The 27,082-nt window shown below is 33.9% G+C and overlaps 1 protein-coding gene across 2 annotated transcripts in view; it reads right to left on the bottom strand.

Annotated features, from left to right (window-relative positions):
• The window catches only part of LOC306878076 (mannosyl-oligosaccharide 1,2-alpha-mannosidase IA-like), a 224,818-nt gene that overhangs the window by 119,373 nt on the left and 78,363 nt on the right, over positions 1 to 27,082 (bottom strand). For both annotated transcript variants that reach the window (XM_079430174.1, XM_079430173.1), the window contains exon 2: positions 1,540 to 1,636. In XM_079430174.1, the coding sequence (XP_079286300.1) occupies positions 1,540 to 1,636 (97 nt within the window). The remainder of the gene's footprint in view (positions 1 to 1,539; positions 1,637 to 27,082) is intronic.

The following is a 27,082-nucleotide window of genomic DNA, read 5'->3' as shown; positions in this document are numbered from 1 at the left end:
TTTTTCTCCTATAATGCCTGATGAGGTTAGAGAACACCTGACAAGAGATCAGAGACCATTCCTTCATCCAGAATCACTCCAGATCCTTCAGATTCACAGCTTCTTCTCTTCAGTTCATCTCACTCATTTTCTACAGGGTTCAGGTCAGAGGACTGGAATGGCCAGCAGAAGCTTGGTTTTGTGCTCAGTGACCCATTTTTGTGTTGTTTTTGAGGTTTGTGTTTGGATTATTGTCCGGTTGGAAGATCCAAACATGGCCCATTATAAGATTTCTAACAGAGTCAGTCACTTATTGATTTTTTATCTGTTGGTATTTGATAGAATCCATGATACCATGTGTCTAAACAAGATGTCCAGGACCTCCAGCAGAAATATAGGCCCACATCATCAAAAATACAGCAGTATATTTCATTGTACACATGGGGTACTTTTTATCCCTGTGTTCACCAAACCCATCTGGAGTGTTTGCTGCTAAAAAGATAATTTTTTAGTTTCATCTGACCATAGAAGCAGTCCCATTTGAAGATCCAGTCGTGTCTGATAACTGAATATGCTGGAGTTTTTGGATGAGCTAGGATAATTTTTCTTTTTTAAAAAGGTTTTCTGACCCCGAGACTCAACTGTTTTCTGCAGTTCTCCAGCTGTGGTCCTTGGAGAGTCTTTATCCACTCAAACTCTCCTTCTCACAGTGCATTAGGACGATATAGACACACGTCCTCTTCCAGGCAGTTTCGTAGCATTTTATGTTGATTGGAAATTCTTAATTATTGCCCTGATGGTGGAAATGGGGATTTTCACTGCTCTAGCTCTTTTCTTAAAGCCACTTCACTAATTTGTGAATCTCAATTATCTTTTGCTGCACATCAGAAATATATTCTTTGTTTTTTCTCATTGTGATGGATGATTAAGGGAATTTGGCCTATGTTTTCCCTCCTATTTATATTTCTGTGAAACAGGAAGCCATTGGCTGGATAATTTCATGTTCATAATCACCCTGGAGTGCTCAAAATTGTGAATATGAATGGGAATATACTTCAGAGATATTTTACTCATACGAATTTCTAGGGGTACCAATAATTGTGTCCAACGTGTATTTGAGAAAAACATTTATTTCATAATGAGATTTTTTCCCCATTTTCAATTGTTTTAGTTCAATGAAAGGTTACATTTTTGTGATGTTTTTAAATAAAAGATCAAAAGGATTAATAATGCAGGTTTGTTTTCAGAGCCTTCTTTGATCATATTTACCAAGGGAGCCAATGATTCTGAACACGACTGTAGTGTACACTAGCTTTTACCACAGAGCCACGAAGGACTGCAAACACTGAATCTGTAATCTGAACTTCATCTCAGTATGAATAAATCTGACATTTGATTTGGTGGCACAGCATAGTCATTTTTGGACATTCGGTGGAACAAATACATTCAGTCCTGTGAGACGAGACAGAAATGCTTTTGGTTTCCAAGAAAATGACCCGATGCTAGCTGAAGAAAGCAATAAAACTCAGAGAGTTGATGTAAAACCGTAAACTCACTCACCAAACATATTCCCGATGTGTCCGTTCCTGGTCAGAGGTCGAAGCTCATTCTTTCCCCAAGCGTAACGTTTATAGTTGTCCCATGCAAACTTCATCATCTGCAAACACAAAACAAACAGGTTAAGATCTGTGAAATCACCTCTAATAATACGTTTAGTGTGCAGATACTCGCATTAAACATGATATTAGGATGCAATTATATCCAAAGCCATCAAGTGCAGATGTTCGCTGATCAAAAACCAAGATGAATCAGAAAAATATGGGTTTTTACGCATTAGACGACAATACCTCTGGCGAAGCATGGAAGAAATATGAGGATGTTATGAATGACACAACAAAGAATTTAATCATGTTTCACAAGCTCTATTTATTTCAGCTGGAAGCAACACGCTGTCATAATTAGCTGTGCGGGCCTGCAGGATCACATTCATCAAATAAACTAATTCATGAACAGACAGACTACGTCAAAGAAATGAACTGTTACCTACATGCATTAATCAAGAAAATTAATTAATAAACAATCATTGCTTTCTCGTCACCATTAACCACTGCACATTTAAATGAGTTGCTTTGTTCTGTAAGTGTGTTGTCTTGTGTTCAACAGTATTCAAAACTTGACTTATTAAAGACAGGTTTGTGATGAGCTAAATAATTACATTGTTAATTAAAACCAATCAAGAATTATTAACTGCTTTATTAATTTTAACTAATTGATTAAAAAAAACAATTTATGCATATATAGTGCCCTCCAAAAGTATTGGAACAGTGAGGCCAATTCCTTTTTGCTGTAGACTGAAAATTTTTTGGGTTTGATATCAAAAGATGAGATGAGAGATTAACATTTCAGCTTTTATTTACAGGTATTTTCATCTGGATCTGATACACAACTTAGAAGATAGCACCTTTAGTTTGAACCCACTCAGTTTTCATGTTACCAAAACTATTGGAACATGTGACTGACAGGTGTGTTTTGTTGCCCTGGTGTGTCCTATTAATTGATTATTCAAACAATAAATAGCACTGAATGTCTGCGCTCAGTTTCAGATCCATGCAGACTGCATTTATAGTTAGTTAGACGTGTAACAACATATTAGAATGACTTCTGAAGGATCGTGTGACTGAAGTCTGGAGTAATGATGCTGAAAAATACAGAAATAAATTACATTTTACAATATATTCAGATAGAAAACTGTTATATTAAACTGTAATATTTCACTTTTTTCTGTTTTAATGTATTTTTGATCAAATAAATGCAGCCTTGGTGAGCAGAAGGGTCTATTAAAAAAAAAATCTAATATAGTTTAACTTCACATTTTCTTTTTTCAAATATCTTGGGGCAAATATTGTACAAAAAAAAATGCATGCCTGCATTCACTGCAACTACACAGCTCTCTTAAATACTTGATTCTGATTATAAAAGCAAATATTTTCACTCACGCACTGATTATCTGTGAATGTTCATAATACCACTAGAAAAATAAAGTGTCAAATAATTTTAAATTTTGGCTTCAAAGATCTAAACCTAAAGTAAGTTCTAAACCTATTATTTCCTGAATGGGTCGATTAAGGATCATTACAAAGAAGCTGTGCTGTACTGCTGCTCCGTCCAAAGCTCTGAGCTCAGCGGCGCTGGATTTGTGAATCTCCCGGGTTTGAGCTCTGAATGAGTCTTTCAGCACAGCCAGGACCAGAGAAGCTCTGGATGATGCCTGGCACCAACAACCTCCACAAGGCACGCTCTGAAAAAGACTTGCTTCCCTTGAGGAGGAAGCCAATAATTGATGTGGGATAGCCTCCAACAACGCAATAAAAAGGCTTGCGACATGATGGGGAATTAGCAGGAAGAAATTCCAACCGCGATACTTATTTGAGCTCGACATGAAGGAGCAGCTGGGCCGGGATGTGGCCGATTCTTGCGTTGCATAAAGCTTTTGAGATAATCTGTTTCTGACTGCAACACCAATGCTTCGGTTTCCACTCGGTTTAAGTTACGCATCGTTTTGTATCTCCTGAGTCAGTTCAGGGAAATATGTAGCAGGTTTTAAGTGCTTCATGTCCACTTTATCTACACTGATACCAGCGGCACTAACCGGCGGAACGGAGCCGAGGTGGAAGGGTGTTTTATAACAGATCTCAAACACGGACAGTCTGTGCTGCTGTCAAAGGAAAAATCAAGCATACATGTCTTTTCTTTTATGTTGCCAGACTGAATGGACAAGTACATAACACACTATTGACTCTGACAGCCCACAGTCATACGAGCAGACAAATATGAAAAAAGCACCAGCAGAGAGGCTTTACATACACCGATCTGTCATAAGACAAACGCTGTTTGAACACTAGTCTGTATAGTGACATACAATAACACCGTTATATCTGAATCGCAGAAGACAACATAGCCAATAATGATGCTTATGTTCAATAATATAATAAAACAATTATACATTGTCCTATAAAACCACTTTTCAAAACAAAATTAAACGTCTTTAAAAAATTAAGCAATTACTGTTTACAATTATTTGCAATTAATTACCGTAATCAATAGCCAGGGCATGTTTTATGAGTTTAATTACAAACATAATATCATACATAATAATTGTATACAAAACATACTAACTGGATATATAAATATAAACAAAACATATGAAGCAAACACTTTCAATTCTGTGTATTTATTTATACTATATTGTATGTGTGTATATTCATTTAGTTATTTATTTATTATTTACTGTATATGCATAACTATTTATGACAATTTTTTTATTTAGTTTATATTTAAAGACATTCATCAAGCATATAACAATATGAATAATGAAATGTCTTAAAATATTCATCAATTTAAATTAATCAATCTGAATCAATCTTATACAAACATATGCATAACATTTGATTATGCATCTACCCATCCATCCATCATGAAATGTCTTAAAATATTAAGTAAATAAAATGATATGATATAGTATTTGTGGAAGTCTGTTTCCGCCACTGAATAAAAAAATTAAAAGGTAAGGCGACTTTTTATCTCACGATTCTGAGTTTTTTTCTCATAATTGCGTGATATAAATTCGCAATTGCGAGTTAAAAAGTCATAATTCTAATATATAGTCGCAGTTCTGAGAAATAAAGTCACAATTGCATGATATAAACACGCAATTCTGAGAACATACCAGTCTTTTTCCCCCCTTAAAAACTGCAAATTGTGAGTTTATATCTCAAAATTCTGAGGAAAAAAGTCAATTGCGAGAAAAAAAGTCAGAATTGCAAGTTTTTATCTCGCAATTGTGACTTTACAAATCGTAATTCTGAGAAAAAAAAAGTTTGAATTGTGAGATAAGTCGCAATAACCTTTTTTATGTTTTATTCGGTGGTGGAAACGGGCTTCCATAAGTATTAATATAAATAGTAATTCATTTATAAGTAATAACTAATTTTATAGATAAACAGAGACAGATAGATATAGATAGATAGTGATTGATAGTGACATAACTTCCTTTTTTCTTTATTCATAAAATCCTGGATAGTGGAGCAGAAGCAGTAAAGAGAGCTGGTGAATGAGGTCAGGTCAGCGTGATCTATAAAGAAGATCACATCCATCTCCGACACTCTTCGTGACACACATTTAGAAGTGAGTCAGCTGCTAGAGATTCACAAACAGCCACCACATCATCTCTCTATCCTAACTGTAAATGAGATGGCAAAGACCCAAAAACAAATCAGCCAGATATCAGAGAAGCGGTCTGCTTTAGTGAGCATGGACATTAGCGCTTAACTTTCACGATTAGATAACTGAATTAACATTGTAAGCAGCAGAGCGCGATGATAGAAATGCCAAAGCCTTGCGTTTCATGAATGATCCAGTATGGATCATTTTCTGGCAATATAGCAATATAGTGAACTGCCTCAGAGCTCTCACTCTTTTCATTTATTTATATATATGTGCTTATTTATAAAATGAAAGGAGTCTTTTCTGCTCACCTAGTCTGCACTTATTTGATCAAAATTGCAGTAAAAAATTGGACATTTTTACCAATTAAAATAAGTTTTCTATGTGAATATCCCGAGGGGTGAGAACCAGAAGGGCGTAAGTGACAGGTTTGGTGAAATGGAGATACATATCAAATGAAAGCTCTTTCTACTGGCAAAAGTACTGTCATCCATGAGTGTACAAATTTTTATTACAAACAATTGAAATCAGTACACAAAGTCAGATCAAACTATGGTAAAATTTTTGTTTTGGCTCTCCTGTAAAGTTGGTGAAATGTCACTTACGCCTTTCTGGTTCTCACCCCTCGATCTGTTAAAATGTATTGATTTCTGTGATGCGCAGCTGTATTTTCAGCATCATTCCTCCAGTCTTCAGTGTCACATGATCTTCAGAAATCATTCCAATATGCTGATTTACTGCTCAAGAAACATTTCTGATTATTATTAATATTGAAAACAGTTGCACTGCCCAATATTTTGTGGAAACTGTGATACATTTTTATATTTCCGGAATCTTTGATGAACAGAAAGAACAGCAGTTATTTGTAACATTATAAAATTCCAAATGTGAGCTTGGACCACAAAACCAGTAACAAGGGTCAATTTGTTTAGAATCGAAACCCTGAATAAATAATCTTTCCATTGATGTATGGTTTGTTATGATAGGACAATATTTGTCTGAGATACAACTATATGAAAATCTGGAATCTGAGGGTGCAAAAAAATCTAAACATTGAGAAAATCATCTTTAAAGTTGTTCAAATGAAGTTCTTAGCAATGCATATTACTAATCAAAAATGAAGTTTTGAAATATTTACAGTAGGAAATTTACAAAATATCTTCATAGAACATGATCTTTACTTAATATCCTAATGATTTTTGGCATAAAAGAAAAATGGATAATTTTGAGCCATACAGTGTATTGTTGTCTATTGCTACAAATATACCCCAGCGACTGAAGACTGCTTTTGTGCTCCAGGGTCACAAATGTCTTTACTGTTACCTTTGACCACTTTAAGGCGTCTTTGCTGAAAAAAACAAAAAACTAATTGCTTTCTAAAAAAATCAAAAATACTGACCCCGATTTTTGAACAGTATATATAAACCTTTAAAGTTGCTCTGGGTAAAGCATCTTCCATATTAATCAATGCCCACGGAGTGATACTTCATTACCGGTTCAGCTACTTAAATCAACCGCCTGCAAACAGCAGGATGAAGACGAGAAGTGAAGCTTGAGGAGGTAAATAACCAGATCCCACATTACTAGCAAAAACTAACCCATCAATCACGTCTGGTTACTCCACAAATCAGAGGAACAGCAAAACAAGACCAGCGCTTCAAATGAACCTGATAATGATGAGGAAGAAACATGTTGACATTAAAGTCCAAACACTATGAAATATAACATGTACACATACAAACTTGTATCTGCACATAAAGTGCAGCCATGAAATCCAGATGGCACTAATAAAAGGATTCATAAACATTTGGTGAGCTTGTAAATCTAAGGAATTATGATTTGCAATCTGTGCGCTACAATCACAATTTACATGCAAAAAAGAAAAAGATCACGTCTCACTCAGAGATGCCTTTATTAAGATCTCAGAGAACGCGTGATGTAAATGTCTCGGACAGCTTAAATGAGCAAATAACGTCATTACAGAAACATTCAGTGTATTTCCAGCAAATGAGAGAACACATTCCCATGTCTGACACTTTGATGAATTGCTCCTCACTGTGATACATCTATCTTAAAATTGTATAAGCCTCTCGCAAAGTCCCTGCGTGGCACATCAAAACCATCCGCACACCCGCCTGCTTTTGCACAGAATGAGAGAAATATATATTTCTATTGACCAAATGGAAGCATAATGAGTCCCTGGTGTGCTGCATGCGACTCCCAGATGAGATGAAAGAAAACGTCTTAGATCTTTGAGTTCAGCTCATGAAAAATGGGGGCAAAAACTAAAGTGTTGCTTTATAATTTTGTTCAGTGCATCTATCGATAGATAGATAATTAAATATGTGTTATTTAATATAACTTATTTTATATGTATTATATTATAGGAATATGTGTATTATCTGAATTATATTATATGAATTAATCTTAAAGATATTACTTTTTTTCTGTAAAAAAAAAAAAAAAAAAAAAAAAAAAAAAAAAAAGGTTTGTAATGCTTCAGAGCTGGTTGATTTGGTTCAAGGTTTAAACGTTTTTATTAAAGAATACTTTAAAAATGCCTGTGGTGAAAATTCATGTAAGACGTCATCTAAGACGTTTTCAATGCAAGAAAAAAAATGAATAGCCTTAAAAACAAACATCCTTTTCTTTATGCAAAGTTTACTTTCAGATGATTTTCTTGTGAGATGTGACCTGGACATGCTTTTGTGACATTGACCCACGTAATGACAGCAAGCCGACAGGAGCTGTGCTGTAAATGAGTTTTACAGAACACTCACTGATAGATGACGAGCCAATTATACCTGCAACGAACATCAGGAAACACCGACAAATACACATCACTGAACGACCAGAAATGACAGCTGAAGAGAATTATTTACACAACACACAGAAAAGAGACTTTTATAGTGAAAAAAAAACACTGACTGAAACTGTAACCACTATTGTTTTAGTATAACTGAGATATTATAAATTGTAGTAGCTTTTATTTTTATATTTTCAGGTTATGTCAATCTAGTTCAAATTAAAGACCAGTGTTATTTTAGCATAACCAAGGTTATTAAACTATAAAACTATTATAGCGTTCAGTATTGGGCCAGTTCCTCAAAAAATGTAATATATTATTCATTACTAGTTCAAAAGTAACTCCTTTCGAAATTAATATTATTACATTATTTATTACTCCCGGCCAACAGTAATTAGTTGCACTACTCGTTAGATTACTTTTCCATTACACCCCAAAAACTTGGTAAGTTACAATTCATATTCATAAACTAACCCTAAAAAAAACACTAACACTAATAAAAATGAAAAAGACAATAAAATGACTCAAACAAAAGATAAATATAAAAATATAAATAACTTTAATAATTTATTTATTTCAGCTAGTTGCCAAGAAAACAATTCTTATTTTTATTTAGTTTAACTTTAGCTAATAAAATAACTAAAACACAAATAATTAATTAACAAAAAAAACTATTTAAATATATTTTAAAAATACAACAAAAATACTAAAACTTTAAAATTAAACAATCTAATTCAAAATGGTATAACGATACAAAAATAACACTGGTAAAAATGCTACAGGGAAAAATATGTAATGATTAACAGTAATTCCCTTTTGAAAAATGGACTTAAACATGCACTTTGACATGTTTTCCCGTTTTAACATGAAATACATTAAGACAGTAAAGAAAATATACTCGTCTAACAATTTGCTGGGCATTTAAACTCTGAAGCACCTGAACATTTCTATTCCCTTCCTGTGAAAAGTTACTGTGAAAAAATTGAGAAGTGCTCACCATCAGACTGCCTTTATATAGTTATTTATAACCATCATCAGGTTACTGTGACTCAGCTTCACAGAGACATTCAGAAGAGATTTACTTCACATATTCAATCACGCCAGCACACAGAAGGTTTCCTGAAGCTTTCAGTGTTAACATCAACTAGTCTTGCCGGACCAGCAGCAGCTGTGTGAAACCCACTAAACCTCCGGCCCTAAAAACACTCAGCGTTGCTAAAATAACCAAAGAACTGGTCTGGGTGAGAAATGGACCTCAGACTCTGGATAGAGAAGCAATCTGAGGCATTTATCAAGCTAACACATAAAAGCTGGAGGCTGATGGATGAGGAGGAAGTGGCTGATGAAGGGTCTCGTCGCTCGTAATTGCGAGCAGCTGCGGTGAAAAAGCCAAAGACGCAGATTAAGGAGCACAAGAGGACAAGAAAAGTAGACAGAAATACGATGGTTAGAGGCTAAATGAGCAACTACTAAACTCAGCGACTCACAACCGCCTGAAGAATCCAGTTAAGCCCAATTACAAAGGATTTCAGGCTGAATACGGCACACTTAGGAATAATAAAACTCATCATTATTTACTCATCCTCATCAAAGCCTCTTTCAAATAAAGTCCGATTCTGGTCACACAATACTCATTTCTGTCCCTGTGAATGGGGAAATGTTGAAATCTCACATAAATGTTTTTGTATGCTCAAATTGCATTAAAAATAGCTTTTACTTCAGGTTGGTCTCAAGCGAGCGTCTCAGGATGCTGACTGTTTTTGTGGCAACCAGAGCTTCTAATGATAACTGCAGTGATGCGATGACTCTGCGAATCGGTGATTGGTTCTTTTATTCAGAAGGAGGGACCAGTGTTATAATAGTTAAAAAAAGTTTTTACTTTAAATAAAGTAAACTTTTAACTAATAAAAATACACGTTTTAATTAAAATAAGAAAAACATATAACACTTTACAATAAGATTCATTAGTTAACAACATTAGTTAACATGAACTAAGAATTAACAGTACTTCCACAGCATTTATTAATCTTAGTTAATTTCAGCATTTACTAATGCATTATTAAAATCTCAAGTTGTGTTTGTTAACATTAGTTAATGCACTGTGAATTAACATGAACTAACAATAAACGACTAATTTTATTGATGAATAATGCAATAAATGTACTGATCATTGTTTGTTAATACATTAAAATGTTAACCAATTACACCTTATTGTAGTGTTACCGAAATAAAATTAAAAACATTTTTATAAAAACAAAACAAACTGAAACAGTCAAATTTAAAATAATAATAAAAAAATATTAAATATTTAAAAATGTCCTTGAGGTACTAAAATAACTGAATAAAAATGAACAAAATCTATACAGATATATTTTCACAAAAGAATTACTCCCAAAAAAAAAAAAAAAAAACTAAAATTAAGATGAAAATTTAAAACATAAAAACTAAAATTAACTAAAATTAAGATGAAAATTTAAAACATAAAAATAAAAGCTAACTCTAAATAGCAATATAAACTATTCAATGCAAAACTCCAGTACAAATATCCAAACATTCTTAAATCAAAACACATTTAGTGGACAAGCAAAACGACATTGAAATTAAGTGCATTTATGCTTAAAACAAGAAAAAAATCTCTGCCAATTGTTTTGTTTTACTTGTTTTAAACTCTTACTATTAATACATTCATCAGAAAACAAGACTAAATATCTTCAGTCACTTTCCCTTACATATAACGCATTTGTATAAAAATATATATATATTAAAAAATATGTATATATGACCAAAAAAAAGTCTTGGAATACAGCACGAGTCAAATGGACTATTTTTATTTGTATTTTTTTTAATTGATTGATTGATTAATTAATTTGTTTATTTTATTTTACTATTTTTGTTGTCATTTGTGGAGCTTTCATCCAAAAGAGCTGTGTAAATATTCTTTAAAATATTCTTTAATTTTCTACACAGAAATATATAAGTTTGAGGATGTAAATAATGACAGATTCACATTTTTGTCCAAACTATTGCTCACTAACAGTCTGTATCTGTGTGATCTACGGCTGCAGTGGAGGGAAAAAAGGACAAAGGCAAAGCATAAATACTCTGCTGCTCAGTAGAAATTAATCTGCTACAAAATTGCTTTTGCTCACCATTCTGACGTTTACCTTCAACAAACTATCAACTAAAAAACTCAAGCGCTTTTGAGTGTGTTCTCGACGTTCAGTAAATAAACGTTAGGAGCAAATACGTGCAAACTGCTGAACAGTCTCCAGCGGGAATTGTAAAACCACTGTTTTCCCTCACAATTAGCTGCATTCAAGGGCACAAAACACTGAAGCATCCTTTAAACAACACAATGGGCTATTAGCTTATTTGCAAACCCTCCCTTATGAGGGCACGAAATGTTAAACTAAGCCTGAAAAACGGCATTGTGAGGCAAACGGTGCCATCCATACAAAACAAACCGACAGATTCTCATCAGAACAATAACGAGTTTGCAGACCAGACTCCACCGGGACCAGGCTGGATCATATCTGGTCCAAATCACAGCTGACCTCCGGTCTGGAGAGCGTGAGTAATTCAGCCGCAGACTGCAGGCATGATTTGGTCTGGGAAGCGATTTACCGTCAGGATTACCTGAGGCCCACGGCAGCAGCTGCCCGAGTTCCAGCATCAGAAACACCACTGAGAGTCCATAATGCTCCAGGCCCAGACCGAACTAATGCCACATAAAGAGCTCAGGGCCACCACGGGATAGCAACTAATGAAACCACGGGGAAGAAAGTGTTCAACACAAATTTGATTTAAGACAGCAGGGACATTCAGATGCTCAAACTACGAGCCTCAATCATTCACCAATCAGATTTGTCGAGTCCTGATGGAATGGACATATTCACATGAATATCAGAATATTGTAAAACTTCTGATTTTTTTAAAGCCCAACTCTATCTATTGATCGACCGACCGATAAATAAAAAATAATATAGATAAGCAAAAAGTATATAGATAATATAATAGAAAATCATATACAAAACAGAAAAAAATAATAAAATGCAGATAAAAAATGTATTCAAAATATTAATAAAAACTATTATATATATATATATATATATATATAATATTTTTTAGTAATTTATTTTATAGTTTTAGTAATTTTTATATACCTATATAGTTTTTATTAATTTGTATTTTAGTTTGACTTTTCGTTATTTTAGTACATCGAGTTAAACTAAAATGAGAAATGTTGCCTTAACTAGATGTACAAAAGTAATTGATTTATTAAAAAATAATAATAATTTAATCACTCAGTTGTGTGTCCTCTTGTGCAAATATGTTGGAAATTACTGCTGTTTAGCACTGTTGTTAGTTATTTACATTTCTTTAATGTGTAAAGTGCATGTGTAATATATTATTGAATTTATTTTTGCGGCACATAAATGGAGAAATGTGAGAAAAGTGTTTTTGGCAGATCACTGAAGTCACATTACATTAATTATATTGAAGCTATGGGAGAAATATATTGTATGTGATATAATTATCAGATTGCAGGATTGATTTAATAATAGCATCTTCTCATTCAAATTATATCATATGAAAATTATTTTATTTAAAATGCATTGTCCACTTATCCTCAATTTAGTTCAGTACTTGTGTTAGTAGCTGGTATCTAGTTAAATTCTGAAAGAGTAGCTTGATTCTCGTTGAACTCATTTAAATTCTGAGTATAACAATTTCGGATTCGCTTCTGTGTCAGACATACATGTACATGTGTGTGTGTGTGTATAAAGCAAGTATCTGCTGTTTGTGCTCTTTCCCAATTGTAAACCGACAAGTGAAGTAAGCAATTATTTCCCTGTCTCCCGTTCCTGCATTTTAATCAGGGAACAGAACCAGCTGTGCAATTAGAATTCAGCGAACTGTCCAAACAAACACTTTTTGACGTGGCGTCTCTCCACCGCTGAGAAATATCGTCCATAAATCACGTCGCTGAAAACAAACTGCCCCTTTTAATAGGCAGTTACAAGCCATTCTCTGGCCAAGAGTTGCTCACAATAGGGGCCGTTGGGCTCCGTCGCTCACGTTCGGGAGATTTAGGGCTTCATATATCGAGGTGTTGTTTCTGGTGAGCGTTAATCACGTCCAGGTTTTTGCTGAGCTGCTGTTGGGCTCTTGAGGACTAGGTTGTCTCTGGTTGAGTTAGTGACGGGTGTAAAGCTGATCCAGCAGCTATTTGCCAGCCTAACCTTCCGGATCTGATTTACTACCCATGATCCCGGTCTGCCGTTGGGTGGGATGGGATGGGATGGGATGTGACTGTTTGTCCAATGATAAAACCTGGATTCGATTGCAGAGCACGATCCATATAGCGCTCAAAGGAATAGTTCATGCAAAAATGAAAATTCATTTAATGTGATATTGTTCCAAATGCCAAGAATGGTCCCCAAACATCACATGGAAGACATTTCTGCAAATGAATGTGCATTAAGTGATTTTCGTCTGAATAAAACAGACGTGCTAGGCAGTTTCTTATTTCTTATTGTAATACATAACACTGTATATAACAAAAAAAACATTTATTGCACAATATAATGCACAAAAATTGACGTACTTGAAATATTAAAATAATATAATACAATATAATGGAATTTCTTTTGGCCATCTATATTACAAAAATAACATTCCTTTGAATTCCTGGCACTTAATTTTTTATACTGGGTTTTTTATTTGTAAAGTATTTTTAAAGTATTATTAAAATGATAACTAAGTGATAATTCAAATGAATCAATACATTTGTTTAAATAAAAGCTCAAAAAATGAATGGCAGAAGTTACGGTTAGTAGTTATTGGTAAGTTAACCAAATGATTAATATATACTACTAAGTGGTAATTCAAATAAATCAAACAATTTTTGTATGGATCAGTTCATTGAAATGAAACGACTCACTAAAAAAAAAAATAGTTGCATGCAAAATATAATGCAAGAAAAACAGCAAGTATTTAGACATTCACTTTGCTGTTTACTGGAAATATTAGCTTGTTCCTGGAAAGGATGCATTTCTGAACATAGCTAAAATATAATTGGTTTGGTAGCATGTCTGTTTTTATTTAGCTACTCCCAGTGTTGACAGTTTCTATAAGGAAACCAAAATGTTCTTGAGAACCCCCCCCCAAAAAAAAAAAAATATGAAAAAAAAAAATTATATTGAATAGATTTAAATTGTTTGCATGCATACAGTGTTGTACACTTCCAAACACATGGCTCTAGTATTCTAGTATCAGACACTTTGCAATAAAATAAAACCAAAACATTTAGGTTTTATTTTATTTTCTCAACCAACAGCAGACAGATGGAGCTTCGAGAAACCTGTCCGATGAAAACCAGTTTTGAAAAAGCCATTATATTCGCAATTTGGTCTGGTGACACTATCGCTGCAGAAATGACACACTCCAGCGCTGAGAGACTGAAACACTCTCCTGTGGCAGCGACTCCCTACTTGATCATTAGAAACTTCACATCACTCACGCCAACAGGCCTCATGAGTCTCCAGCGACACACCGGCCTCTGCTTAAAGAGCTCATGAATAATTCACATACAGAGAGGCCATTAAACCAGGTCGTGCCGGGCCGAAGCGGCGCTAACATTCCGGCCTGTTTTCTGCTGCATGGAGGAGCCGCAGGGGAGAGATGAACATACACAGAGCATTTAATCCCATCATGCCGTTTGCTTAAGGACCCTTTAATATGTCACACTTATGAAGCAATTAGTGTGTCTGATGCTATTCCAGAAAACAACTGCGGCGAGAGATTTATGATGTGATGGCATGTGATTCTAGTAACTTACACGTGTCAGTAGTGAAACAGGAGCTCAGTATCTTTGACAGTATCTGGTGTTTTTTCCACAACTTTGTTGTCACATGTATTTACTTAAATGAAGCTTTGGGAGTCTGAATCATTTAAGTGAATTTGTTCACTCAAGCACTTCTTATGAAGCATATTAAACCATATCAAGTCCCTAAATGTGATCAGCATATTAGAATGATTTCTGAAGGATCGTGTGACACTGAAGACTGAAGTAATGATGCTGAAAATTCAGCATTGTTCAGAGCAATTAATTATATTTTACAGTATATGCAAACAGAAAAGAGTTATTTTGAATTGTAAGAATATTTCACAACATTACTGTTTATAGGAAATATAAGAAAACCAAAATGTTCTCGCGCACTTCCACCCAAAAATCTCAATCTAATCTAAATTATTTATAATGTTTGCATGTATAATTTCAAAATTTGGATGGCTAAAACTTCCAACTACAATATAATTACATTTTTATAAATAAGTAAACAAGAATTACATAAATTAAACAATCACTGCCAGTTACTTTGTTTTATTAGAAGTTAAATCAAACAATAGAGCAAAAGCAAAAAACAAAGCATACTTAAAAATTAAATTTTAAAAAAGCAAGAATTATATAAATACTATATTTATATAATTATATATATTATATAATTATATATACTGTTTGTGTGTGTGTGTGTGTGTGTGTGTGTATATATATATATATATATATATATATATATATATATATATATATATATATATATATATATATATTTTTTTTTTTTTTAATCTGCACCTTTGGTAAATATGATCAAACAAGCCTGTGAAAATTAATCTGCATTGTTAATCCTTTTGATCTTTTATTTAAAAAATTCACAAAAATCTAACCTTTCATTGGAGAATAAGAAATTAAAATGGGGGAAAATATCATTATGATATAAATGTTTTTCTCAAATACAAGTTGGACACAATTATTGGCACCCTCTAGATATTCTTATGAGTAAAATATCTCTGAAGTATATTCCCATTCATATTCACAATTTTGAGCACTCCAGGGTGATTATGAACATGAAATCATCCAGCCATGGCTTCCTGTTTCACAGAAATATAAATAGGAGGGAAAACAAAGCCCAAATTCCCTTAATCATCCATCACAATGAGAAAAACCAAAGAATATATTTCTGATGTGCAGCAAAAGATTATTGAGCTTCACAAATTAGTGAAGTGGCTTTAAGAAAAGAGCTAAAGCAGTGAAAATTCCCATTTCCACCATCAGGGCAATGATTAAGAATTTCCAATCATCAGAAAATGTTACGAAACTGCCTGGAAGAGGACGTGTGTCTATATCGTCCTAATGCACTGTGAGAAGGACAGTTTGAGTGGCTAAAGACTCTCCAAGGACCACAGCTGGAGAATTGCAGAAAATAGTTGCGTCTCGGGGTTAGAAAACCTTTAAAAAAATTGTCAAACAGCCCCTACATCACCACATAGTATATAGTAGTAGCAGCCTAATTCAGAGTAATAATATATAGCTCAAAACTTAAGCACCTTCTCAAAACAGTTCTGAAGCTGTTTGTTTATGTTTGCTAAGAGACAGCAGTGTTTCCCACACACTTCCAAATGCCAATTGATTCACTGCCAGCAGGAGGCGCTGTTGGAGTGAAGATATAATGGTTTCCACGGTAACGGCTTTAATCAAATAAGCTGCACTCACAAACGCTACATTACAGGAAAGACGAAATGAAAATGACATCGAGCTATTCTGAAAACTGTCAGCTCTTTTCAAAGATCAATTCATATAAAAACCCCTGCGCCGCATTTGTATTTTGAAACGCGTGATGCTCATGTTTCAACAAAGTATAAGCCTTTTGGAAAATCTATTGTGCCGATCAGTTTTGATATAGTGACGGACCACCACAAATAACTCAATTTATGGGAAACACTTGGACACTGCTATAAGTCAAATGGCCATATAAGTGATTAAAAAAAAAAAAAAAAAACTCTGTCGGTGAAATGTCACCCGATTACGTCAAACATCATATGCTCACTGGAGGTCATGACAACTAATGTCACGAAGGAAAAGTTTGAATATCTCTCCTTCGCTTTCATTTCGGACCATCTTCAAAAAGACATTTAACAACAAAAAAAAAAAAACGATTTACAAGTTTAACATGCGTTTATAATATAATTAAAAATATAATATAATTAGTGCTCTTGAGATATGAAATGGAGGCGGGTCCGGATTGAATTCCCTCTGGGTCCGGATCCGGACCGGAGTCCAGACTTTGAGAAGCACTGGCCTACGCCATCTTTATGTAGAGCAACAATTATTTTTTTCAGATCCTCAGAGAGTTCTTTGCCATGAGGTGCCATGTTGAACTTCCAGTGACCAGTATGAGAGAGTGAGAGCGATAACACCAAATTTAACACACCTGCTCCCCATTCACACCTGAGACCTTGTAACACTAACGAGTCACATGACACCGGGGAGAGAAAATGGCTAATTGGGCCCAATTTGGACATTTTCATTTAGGGGTGTACTCACTTTTGTGGCCAACGGTTTAGACATTAATGGCTGTATGTTGAGTTATTTTGAGGGGACAGCAAATTTACACTGTTATACAAGCTGTACACTCACTACGTTACATTGTAGCAAAGTGTCATTTCTTCAGTGTTGTCACATGAAAAGATATAATAAAATATTTACAAAAATGTGAGGGGTGTACTCTTCTGTGAGATACTGTATAATAATCTTTGTTTTATTTAGAACTTTGTATTCTTAGATATATAACGTATTCAACTAAGATACGTGTATTCATTTAATTTAATGCTCATTTATTATATGAATATAATTTTTTTTTTCTTATTGTTTCCATATATCATATTTGAGTACTACTTTGAATCAATATTTTATACAAATATATTATAGAAAATCCAAAAATGTAATCATAAGTGACAAAAGGTACAAAAGCTGTCACTGGGGTGGTATTTTTTCAAAATATACACATCAAGATACACACATTTGTACCTTATTTATCCTTAAATTGTACATAGTACTACCTTAGTGGTACATATGTCCTTTTGAAAAGATTCCGCCCCAGTAACAGCTTTTGTACCATTTTTTCTAACAGTGTACAAATTACTTGAAAAAGCAATGCTTGCTTAATTGAAAAATACCTGAAGCTTAAATAACTATAGGTATTATTTATAATATTCAACTTTTACTACTGTGTTGACAAGCATGTTACTCAGTGCTCTGGTTTTGGGAATCATCTTGTGATGGTAAGGTGTTTACGGTGCGGCGTGTGAAGCTTTGCTCTGGCATCTGTCCACTTCGCTCACTGATAGCCGGGATCGGCGCCAGTCCGAGCCGCACAAGAGAGACCGGCAGAGTTCATTCTGTCCAGCCGGTCTGTTGGTAATGTGGCCAAATGGACAGCAGGCCTTTGGCTGATGAAAGAGCTCCATCTCTAACGGCCGATGGAGCCACACAGATGCAGAGCAACAGCACAAACACTTAATGGACTGCACACATTAAATATTTACACCAACTCTTCGCCTGAAGCCTGACTGTTAACTGCACAACATGATCCTCCTCAAAGTTTACTACTTATACTTCTAAACAGGGACATTTATGTAATGCAAATTGCATTGTCCTATTAGAGCTAGATTGTTGTTTCTGTGCATTTTTAAACTTTTCACTCAAATGATGTTATTTGCAATTAAAATGTATCAAGTGAGATAAGAATGCAAAATAAAAGCATGTATTGCTCTCAGACTTGCATGCTGCTGTAAAACCATGTGTTTGTGAGAAAACACAAGAGAACGAACAGCGAGAACAGAGCGGGTGGAAGTCATTTGTGAGCGAGAAATTGGCTATTTGAACCTGACGTCCTGCAGAGACTATTAGACCCACAGAAATCCCATCGCAACTACAGTGCTTTTCAATGCAAAACGAGATCTTCCATGCAAATGAGGTCTGAAATGTACTTTTTGAAGCCCCTGCTAATGGAGTATGAACTGAGAAAATTTACATGACATATTTCTTACCTGCTCTGAAATTTTATATATATATATATATATATATATATATATATATATATATATATATATATATATATATATATATATATATATATATATATATATATATATATATACACACATATATACACACACACACACACACACACACACACACATATATATATATATATATATATATATATACACATTTTTAAAAAAATATGAATTATATAGATATGAAAAATATATTAAAATATTTTTTATAAAGGTATAAAGAGTGATAAATATAATGCAAGGTCACCAGTTACTTTGTTTTATTAGAAATAAAAGTAAAAATCAAAAAATGATATAAAATAAAAAAATATATACACATATACACAAAATAAAAAAATACAAATATATATGATTATATACACACACACACACACACACACACACACACATATATGTATATATATATATATATATATATATATATATATATATATATATGTATATGTATATATATGTATTACATATATATATACACATACACACACACACACACATACATATATACATACATACATACATATATATACACATACATATATATACACATACATATATATACACACACACACACACACACACACACACACACACAATAAAAACATACATATTACTATAGTTGTCTTTTCTCTCCTTTCTTTTGTATGTCTCATAAGTTCTTTCCTTTTATATACATTACTGTCATGTCATATCCTTGTCATGTCATTGAATATCAAATATTCAATAGCTGTCTTTGTAGCTGGAAGTACAGTTTGTGTGAGGTATGTGGGTTTAAAAATAGAAATATATATTCCTTACAGGAAGGAAATCAAGTTACTGTTAACTTTTATTTTATATCCACATACAGTACAGTAGAAGCAAACTCTCACCTGCACAGTGAGAGCGAGATGAGCTTGTGTGTTGATCAGCACACAGTAAACTGAAGGCAGGTGGAGAACACAGAGTCTCTGGAACATTTCGACTTGTTCCTCTTCACTAAACACTGCACTGAAGAGGCTTATACAAAGCCTTCAAATCCACCACATCTCAACCTGAAGAAACACGTCACCACACGCTTCCTCCGAACCCAATCTGGCACTCAGATGAGACACTCAGAGAAAATCAGAACCAACCCTGAATTACTCATCTGTGCACGCTAGTTTTATAAGATTGATCATATTTTATCTCCTCCACCTGACTCCATTGTGGCACATAATGTCCACTTCTCACAATGATTTTCTCATTAATCATTCACTTGGAAATAGATCAGATAATGAGTCGCATGTCTATTTTTAACTTCGCACAACATCTTAAAAAATGTAGCACTCTCAGTGTGAAAAACATTTTCATTCAATCATTTAGCAGATGATTTTATCCAAAGAGACTCAAGAACGAGGAACATCAGAAGCAATTTATCACAAGAGCCAACAATATTTGCAGTACATGAAGTGTAAGCCAGATAAAAACAGCACAACATAGTGCAAGACGTCTGCTGGGAGTATTTGTTTATAGATTTAAAAAAAAAAAAGCATTTATTCTCATTCTCATCCACTAAAAGGAATAACTGCAACCGGGTTATTGTAGTTAAACTAAAACCATAAAGAAAAAAAAAAAACATCACTTGAAAGAAAACAAAGAATATTTTGAGTTAAATACAAAAATCTTTAACTTATTTTATTTCAGCTGGTTGCCAAGGAAACATTTCTCATAGATTAACTAAATTTCTAAAAAAAAAATATATCATTTTTAATGAATTTAAATGAAAATGGAAAATATAAAAATAGAAACGAATTAAAAATCATAAAACTACAATAGTACACACAGATATTAAAATATGAGTGCTTGCAACATGCAGCTCATTAAACTATCATATGTCTTCAGGGAATGTAGTGCATGATACACACACACACACACACACACACACACACACACACACACACACAAAGTGTAGAATAATCAGAAATTGCTAGTAAATTTCACAAATAATGAAGTAAGAAATGTTTTAACACATTGCATTAAACATGACATTTTGAAGTAGAAAGACCAAAACAATATTAAAGGGGACATCAGATACAAAATTTACTTTTACATGCGTCTGCATTTAAATGCGTGTTTGCAGTGTGTACACAACCACCCTATAATGAGTGTTTTTTTTTTAAATCCCCACAAATCATAAACACTTTCTCATTTCAAGCCATTCTTAGATGCTTGGCTATGTGACGTCACACAGACCCAGGCCCCTCCCACAATTGTTGATTGACACTAGCGTTTTACCTTAGACCCGTTCTGAGTGAGCTGTAACAGTCCGCCATTGTTTCAATGCTGGAGCAGATGTAGACAAGAATGACTCCTAGCGATTGAGGTGTTCTGTTGTTGTATGTAATAATGAACATAGCAGTCATCATTTACTCCTGACATCTGAGCTGCTGAAGACGCAGAGGATTACATTTGTTTCTGAAGGGAATGCGTCCTGATCTACCTAAATGAGTTTATGTTTGCGCAAATCATTTGTGATCCAGCCTCACCTACAGAAGAAGTGAGTATAATGAATTTTTGCAAATCGCCTTTCCTAATAACATGCTAGTTAGCAAGTTTCACGGCTAAAGTAAACAGCCACATGAGAACGGCTCGTCACCCCACGGAAGAGAGGGGCAGGGACAGCAGAGCTCATTAGCATTTAAAGCAATATGGACTAAAATGGCTTGCTGAAATCAGAGCTGTTTTTGACAGGGTAAAAAAGGGTTTTCATTAAGACCCTAAAGAATCATATCAACTTGTGGAAAATGGGCATCCGATGTCCCCTGTAAAATAAAATGAGTATTTTATGAAGTAAAAAGTAGTCCAATAATCTTTTTTAACTTCATTTATTTAACTAAAAATATAATAATTTACTGTATTAAAAATATTCACTGTAAAAATCACGATCAACTCATCGTCAAAAACCAATTTGAACTTTCAATTTCAACTCAATTTTCAGATTCAACTCAATTTCTTAAGTCAGTTTAATATAATTTTACTTGTAACGACTTATTTGTAATTTGATTGATTAGACAAAAATTCAAGGCAGCAACTGAACTGAATTTATTTTTTACAGTGTGTATGAATTACTGTCATCATCCTTTATGGTGTTTTTTGATCATGAGCTGGGGAAAATTTTCTAAAATACTCTTTTTGTGGTCTACGGGAAAAAATAACTGTGCAGGTTTAAAATGACATGAAGGTGAATAAATAATGACAATGTTCATTTTTAGTGAGCTATCAAACCACTTTTGAAGGTAAAATGCAGGGATTTTCTGACGGCCGAACATCAGCGCACAACGAGTCCATTTCCTCCTGACAGTAACTGTTATTACTGAGAGGAATATGATCTCACACCTGATGAGAGCGATGCATGGCAAACACTGCTCTGGAGTTTTCTGTAAATAGAGCCGGGGGCCGAAGCGGCACGGCAGGTGCCTTCTAGACATTTCTTTGACGTTTCACATCAAAGCGCGAGGCCGGCTTTGAACTCTCGGATATGGCCTCACCGTAAAACTCTGTCACAACTCTGGACGTTTCCATGCAGAAATCAGAAAGAAGAAAGGCTTTCTTGGATGTGAACTGCGGTCTGCTTGAGCTGAGACGGGTCATGACTATTTGATCAGGGAGGTCAAGGGCGTTATATACAGTAGATCATTTTTACTTTGTCTCAGATGCAAATTTAGGGAGGAATGTACAATGTAGAATCTTTAATGTCTAGGACAGAGTTTGCATTGCCTTTAACATCAAAACATTGAGCTTGAGTGAAAATTTCTCCGTCTTATACAATTCAAGACTTCAAATCTCCTGCTGTGAGAAATTTGAGGACTATGACGCTCTTGTGAAATGAAAAAACAAATATAGATAAAACACTGGCCTGTTTACACATGCAGACATTCAAAATGATGCTAAATCATCCCAATTATTCATTTATATACTTTAAAGGAATAGTTCCCTTTTAAAAATCTCAAATATTAATGTACCACATATGTATGTATGTATATACACACATACATATACATACACATACATATACACATACATATATATATAATATATCATTTGGTATGGCATTTAATTATTGGAATATTAACTATTTTACATCCAAGTTGTTTATCTGTGAAAAAAGTTTTGAAATCCCTGACACAGGGGGTGTCAGACTTTATATTCAGGTTAAGACCAACTCATCGAGCACTCATTCCAGCTAAGGGGCGGTCTAAACGAACACCAAAGCTTAAATTATGTGAATCCAGGCATTTGAAATCAATAAAAACACATCCTGAGCTCATCTGGAATCACTGTGAGTTCCATGGAGTTAAAGTTTGCTGTCATTATATAAGACTGAAAACACAGCCCTTATCAATATTTGAAGAGACGCTCCACCCCTTCATCCATCCGTCACAAACAACCTCACCAGTCTGAATGTTATTAAACCCAGCTGCATATGCATAAGACCTCAATATATCATCAGGAGCCACTAATTTTAGCCTGTTTAATTTTGCTTTGCCTGATATGATTTATTTTATTTATTTATTTTTACTCCTAAAGTGCCGGTAGCCATTGACTTGCATTTTATAATTAACCAAAGAACATGGTTTTAGCTAAAAAATATCTTCTTCACTGTTAAACTTAAGAACAATTCCTAAAAATATTGTAATGGTCTGAGGGTGAGTAAATTAACAGCTAATTTTCATTTTTGTGTGAACTATCCCTTTAATAAAACAGGCTATGCTCAGAATAACATACTATCTACTCATACATTGCATATTACCCTTACTGCAGTATGCACTATATATATATATATATATATATATATATATATATATATATATATATATATATATATATATATATATATATATATATATATATATATAGTATGAAGTATGCAAATACTGTATGCATGTGATACCCAGATGACTTTAAATGCATGTTTGGCGCAAATAGTAGCACAGAATTTGCATGCTTTACCTTTTAAAAAAATGTTTTCAAAAGCTTTATGAGTTTAAATAATTATATACGGTTAAATTAGGCTAATTATTCACCATCCTTCATGCCTGACCTTCCCTGGCAAATCATAAAACAGCATGTTCAGAGCTATTAAACACACCAGTCCTGCACTTTAATAGGGTCACACAAATAATGTAAGACTCTGACAAGATTCCTTGAGAAACGAAACAGCACCGACACACCAAAACTAAACGAAACACTGCAAAAACAAATTCCCAATTCACATTAAAAATCATTTTAGTCACATACTGAAAGTTACACATTTTGCCTAGTGCTTGTAAACACCCAAGAATTTTAGGAATGCATGAAAAATGAATTTATTACAGTAAAACTGCACCAGAGTGTAAGAAAAACACAAGATAATTCCTGCAAATAAGGGAAAAAAAAAAAAACGTTAGCAAACCTTTTTTTTTTTTTACTGTGCAGTTTCAATATTTCTGCTCACAAAGCCACGGGAAATACAAGAAAAATCACATTGGTAACTGACAATATGTTCCCTAAGTATTGAACATAAAAACCTAATGAGCAATGAGAAATAACTTGAATGACTTACAAACTCTGAGGAAAACTGTGCACCAATGCGTTTCTGCTTTGCCTTAAAATGTTTACCATTAATAGCTCCCAAATGCAGCCATTAGCAGGTGGTAGTACAGACGTCGCCGCTCGTGAAATGCCCATTAGGCGTCAATGTGCTGCAAAATAGCTCCAGTAGCTGTACTGAGACTCCAGTGCAGAGTTTGAGAGCATCAGAACCGCCACAGAGACTCTTCTCTAATGAGCTGCCACATGCAATACAAACAGTGACCCCAAGAAGTTTTCATGCATTAGAGACGTCTGAATGTCACTGCATTGCATTAGAAAACTTATATGGCTTAACTGTTCCAGTTCTTCTTTAGGTTACTATATATGAGGACATTGTTGCTATTTTATGGCCACTTAGGGTGACCGGTGATAATTTTATGCTTTTCATAGGTTAGATAGACTCAAACTGCAAAGCTGTGAGCAAATTCTATTGTCAGTGTTTAATTGGTTGAAATGGACAGTTTGAACTGATGTACATAAATGAATCATTCCCTTTTAAATTTTGACTCAATTCAATTGTCAGGGTTTGAATTCACTGATTGAAATAGAACTTATTCACATTAATTAATGAATGTTTTGAATCCATTCAACTAAAAAGATGAATTGAACTGATTCATGATTCATTCAAGTTAAAGTTTTGAATCAGTTCATTATTCAAGTTTTGAATTAATTTTATTGCCAGGGTTTGAATGTAGCTTTAGTATTTAGCTAAATTAAATATTAAATGTAAATATTTTTTTTCGACAGAATAAAGTCAGTCATACTGTATTAAAATGAGAAGAGTTTAATACACAGTAAATATAATTGTCACTTGTAGTGCAAAATAAAAAAATATAATTATCAGTTTTCTAATTTTCCAGTACAATTGTAATTAACAACAGCAATATATTTCCAACAACTGCAATAGCCTATATTTAGTTAAAAACAAACTATTATTATAAAACATTTTTATGTTTTATGGTACATACTAATACTTTCTGAAAGGTTACCGCAAGAGTGACAGCTTTTGTCCTCAGCAGAGTGTAGTTACAGGAAAAACTATACTTTTGAACACACAAGTGCCATGCTATTGTACTAAAACAAAATTACTCTCCAACAAAATTAGTCTATAGCTCCCAGAAAAAATAGCATAAATAGGCTCTGAGCATTGATTTTCTTCTTTTTTACCCATAAATGATGTGATCTGCTCATCTCATGGAAACAGATCAATACCTTCCAATCTCCATCATTCATTTGATCAGTAAAGGGCATCAAAGACGAGCGTCTCCCCCAGCTATACGGCTCTGATCCACAACACGACTAACACTCACATCCTGCTGGGAGAACAACATACAGTACTGTCAAGGGTAAAGTCTGTATTTCTAAGTAACTAGTTTCCAGCTGAGCAATGTTTTATATTATTAGACTGATTATTCTCTCTAAGAAACATTGACTTTAAAAGGAAAAGTGTGTCTGAGAAACATAGAAAGCAATAAGCAATGTTTTTTTGTTTTTAGGAGCCATTTGGAGACATTAAATCAATTATCCTGCAATAATAGACTGAAAACAAGGGGGGAAATTATTTGACATTTAAAAATAAAACTTTAAATAAGCAATATCAGGGCGAAAAGCATGAATAATGATGCACTTTGGTTGCCAGGAATTGTTTACTATTATCTTTGTAGAGCTGCTTTACCAAATTGAATTTTGTTTGCACCACTGAATCACTTTTTTCTTGTCTATACTATAAAGCTGCTTTGACACAATCTGTATTGTGTAAAGCACTATAGAAATGAAGGTGACTTAAAATAGCATAATGGCACTAAAATAAAGCAATAAACAACAAACAATAATGCCTAAAAACCTAATGCACATAACTGATAAGAAAAACTAAGAAAACATTATCTCAAAGAAAAGCAATCAAAAGTGGCTCACAGTAAATTACTGTAGTTCAATTACTGAGGCTCACTGTAAATTATAGGACAACTTGTTCTTTTCCACTTCCAAAAACTCAATTTAACAGTATTTCACTATAAAATTACATGAACGGTCCCATTAGATCAGTTTTTTTCTTAGCGTGTAGAAATAATACTATTATCAACATACTATAATACTGGATGCTAAACTCACATTTTATACAGAACTAATAATACAGATTCAGTCTTCTTAATGAGAGCTGATTTGATCAGCAGTGGCTTTAACAACAGTAACGTTTCTGAAGACACAAGCGTTGCTCAGATTAAGTGCATTTACAGTAAGTGCAAGAACAAACCCAAGGATACGAATTAATAGAAGCAAATGAAAAAAGGGCACAGACAATCAGTGCCATATACTGTATATACAGTAGTCACATAATCAGTGGCAGAAGGGTTTATATCTCACATACGGTCCTGAGTGGTTAAGCTCGTGCTTTTCCTTGTTTCTGTTACCGTGGGAACACAGACGCCCACTCACTCCACTGCTGCAAGGCATCATGGTCTCACTTCACATCAGCAGGGATGTGGGTATAATCATGCACACACTCACTCATTCATTATATTATAAGGTTATATATCACGTAAACATATGCAGTGTTAAGGAATGTAAAGTAGT

Source organism: Barbus barbus, assembly GCF_936440315.1.
Source record: "Barbus barbus genome assembly, chromosome: 12".
NCBI lineage: Eukaryota > Metazoa > Chordata > Actinopteri > Cypriniformes > Cyprinidae > Barbus > Barbus barbus.
The sequence above is the reverse complement of the archived record's forward strand: the minus strand, read 5'-3'. Positions and strand labels throughout refer to the sequence as shown.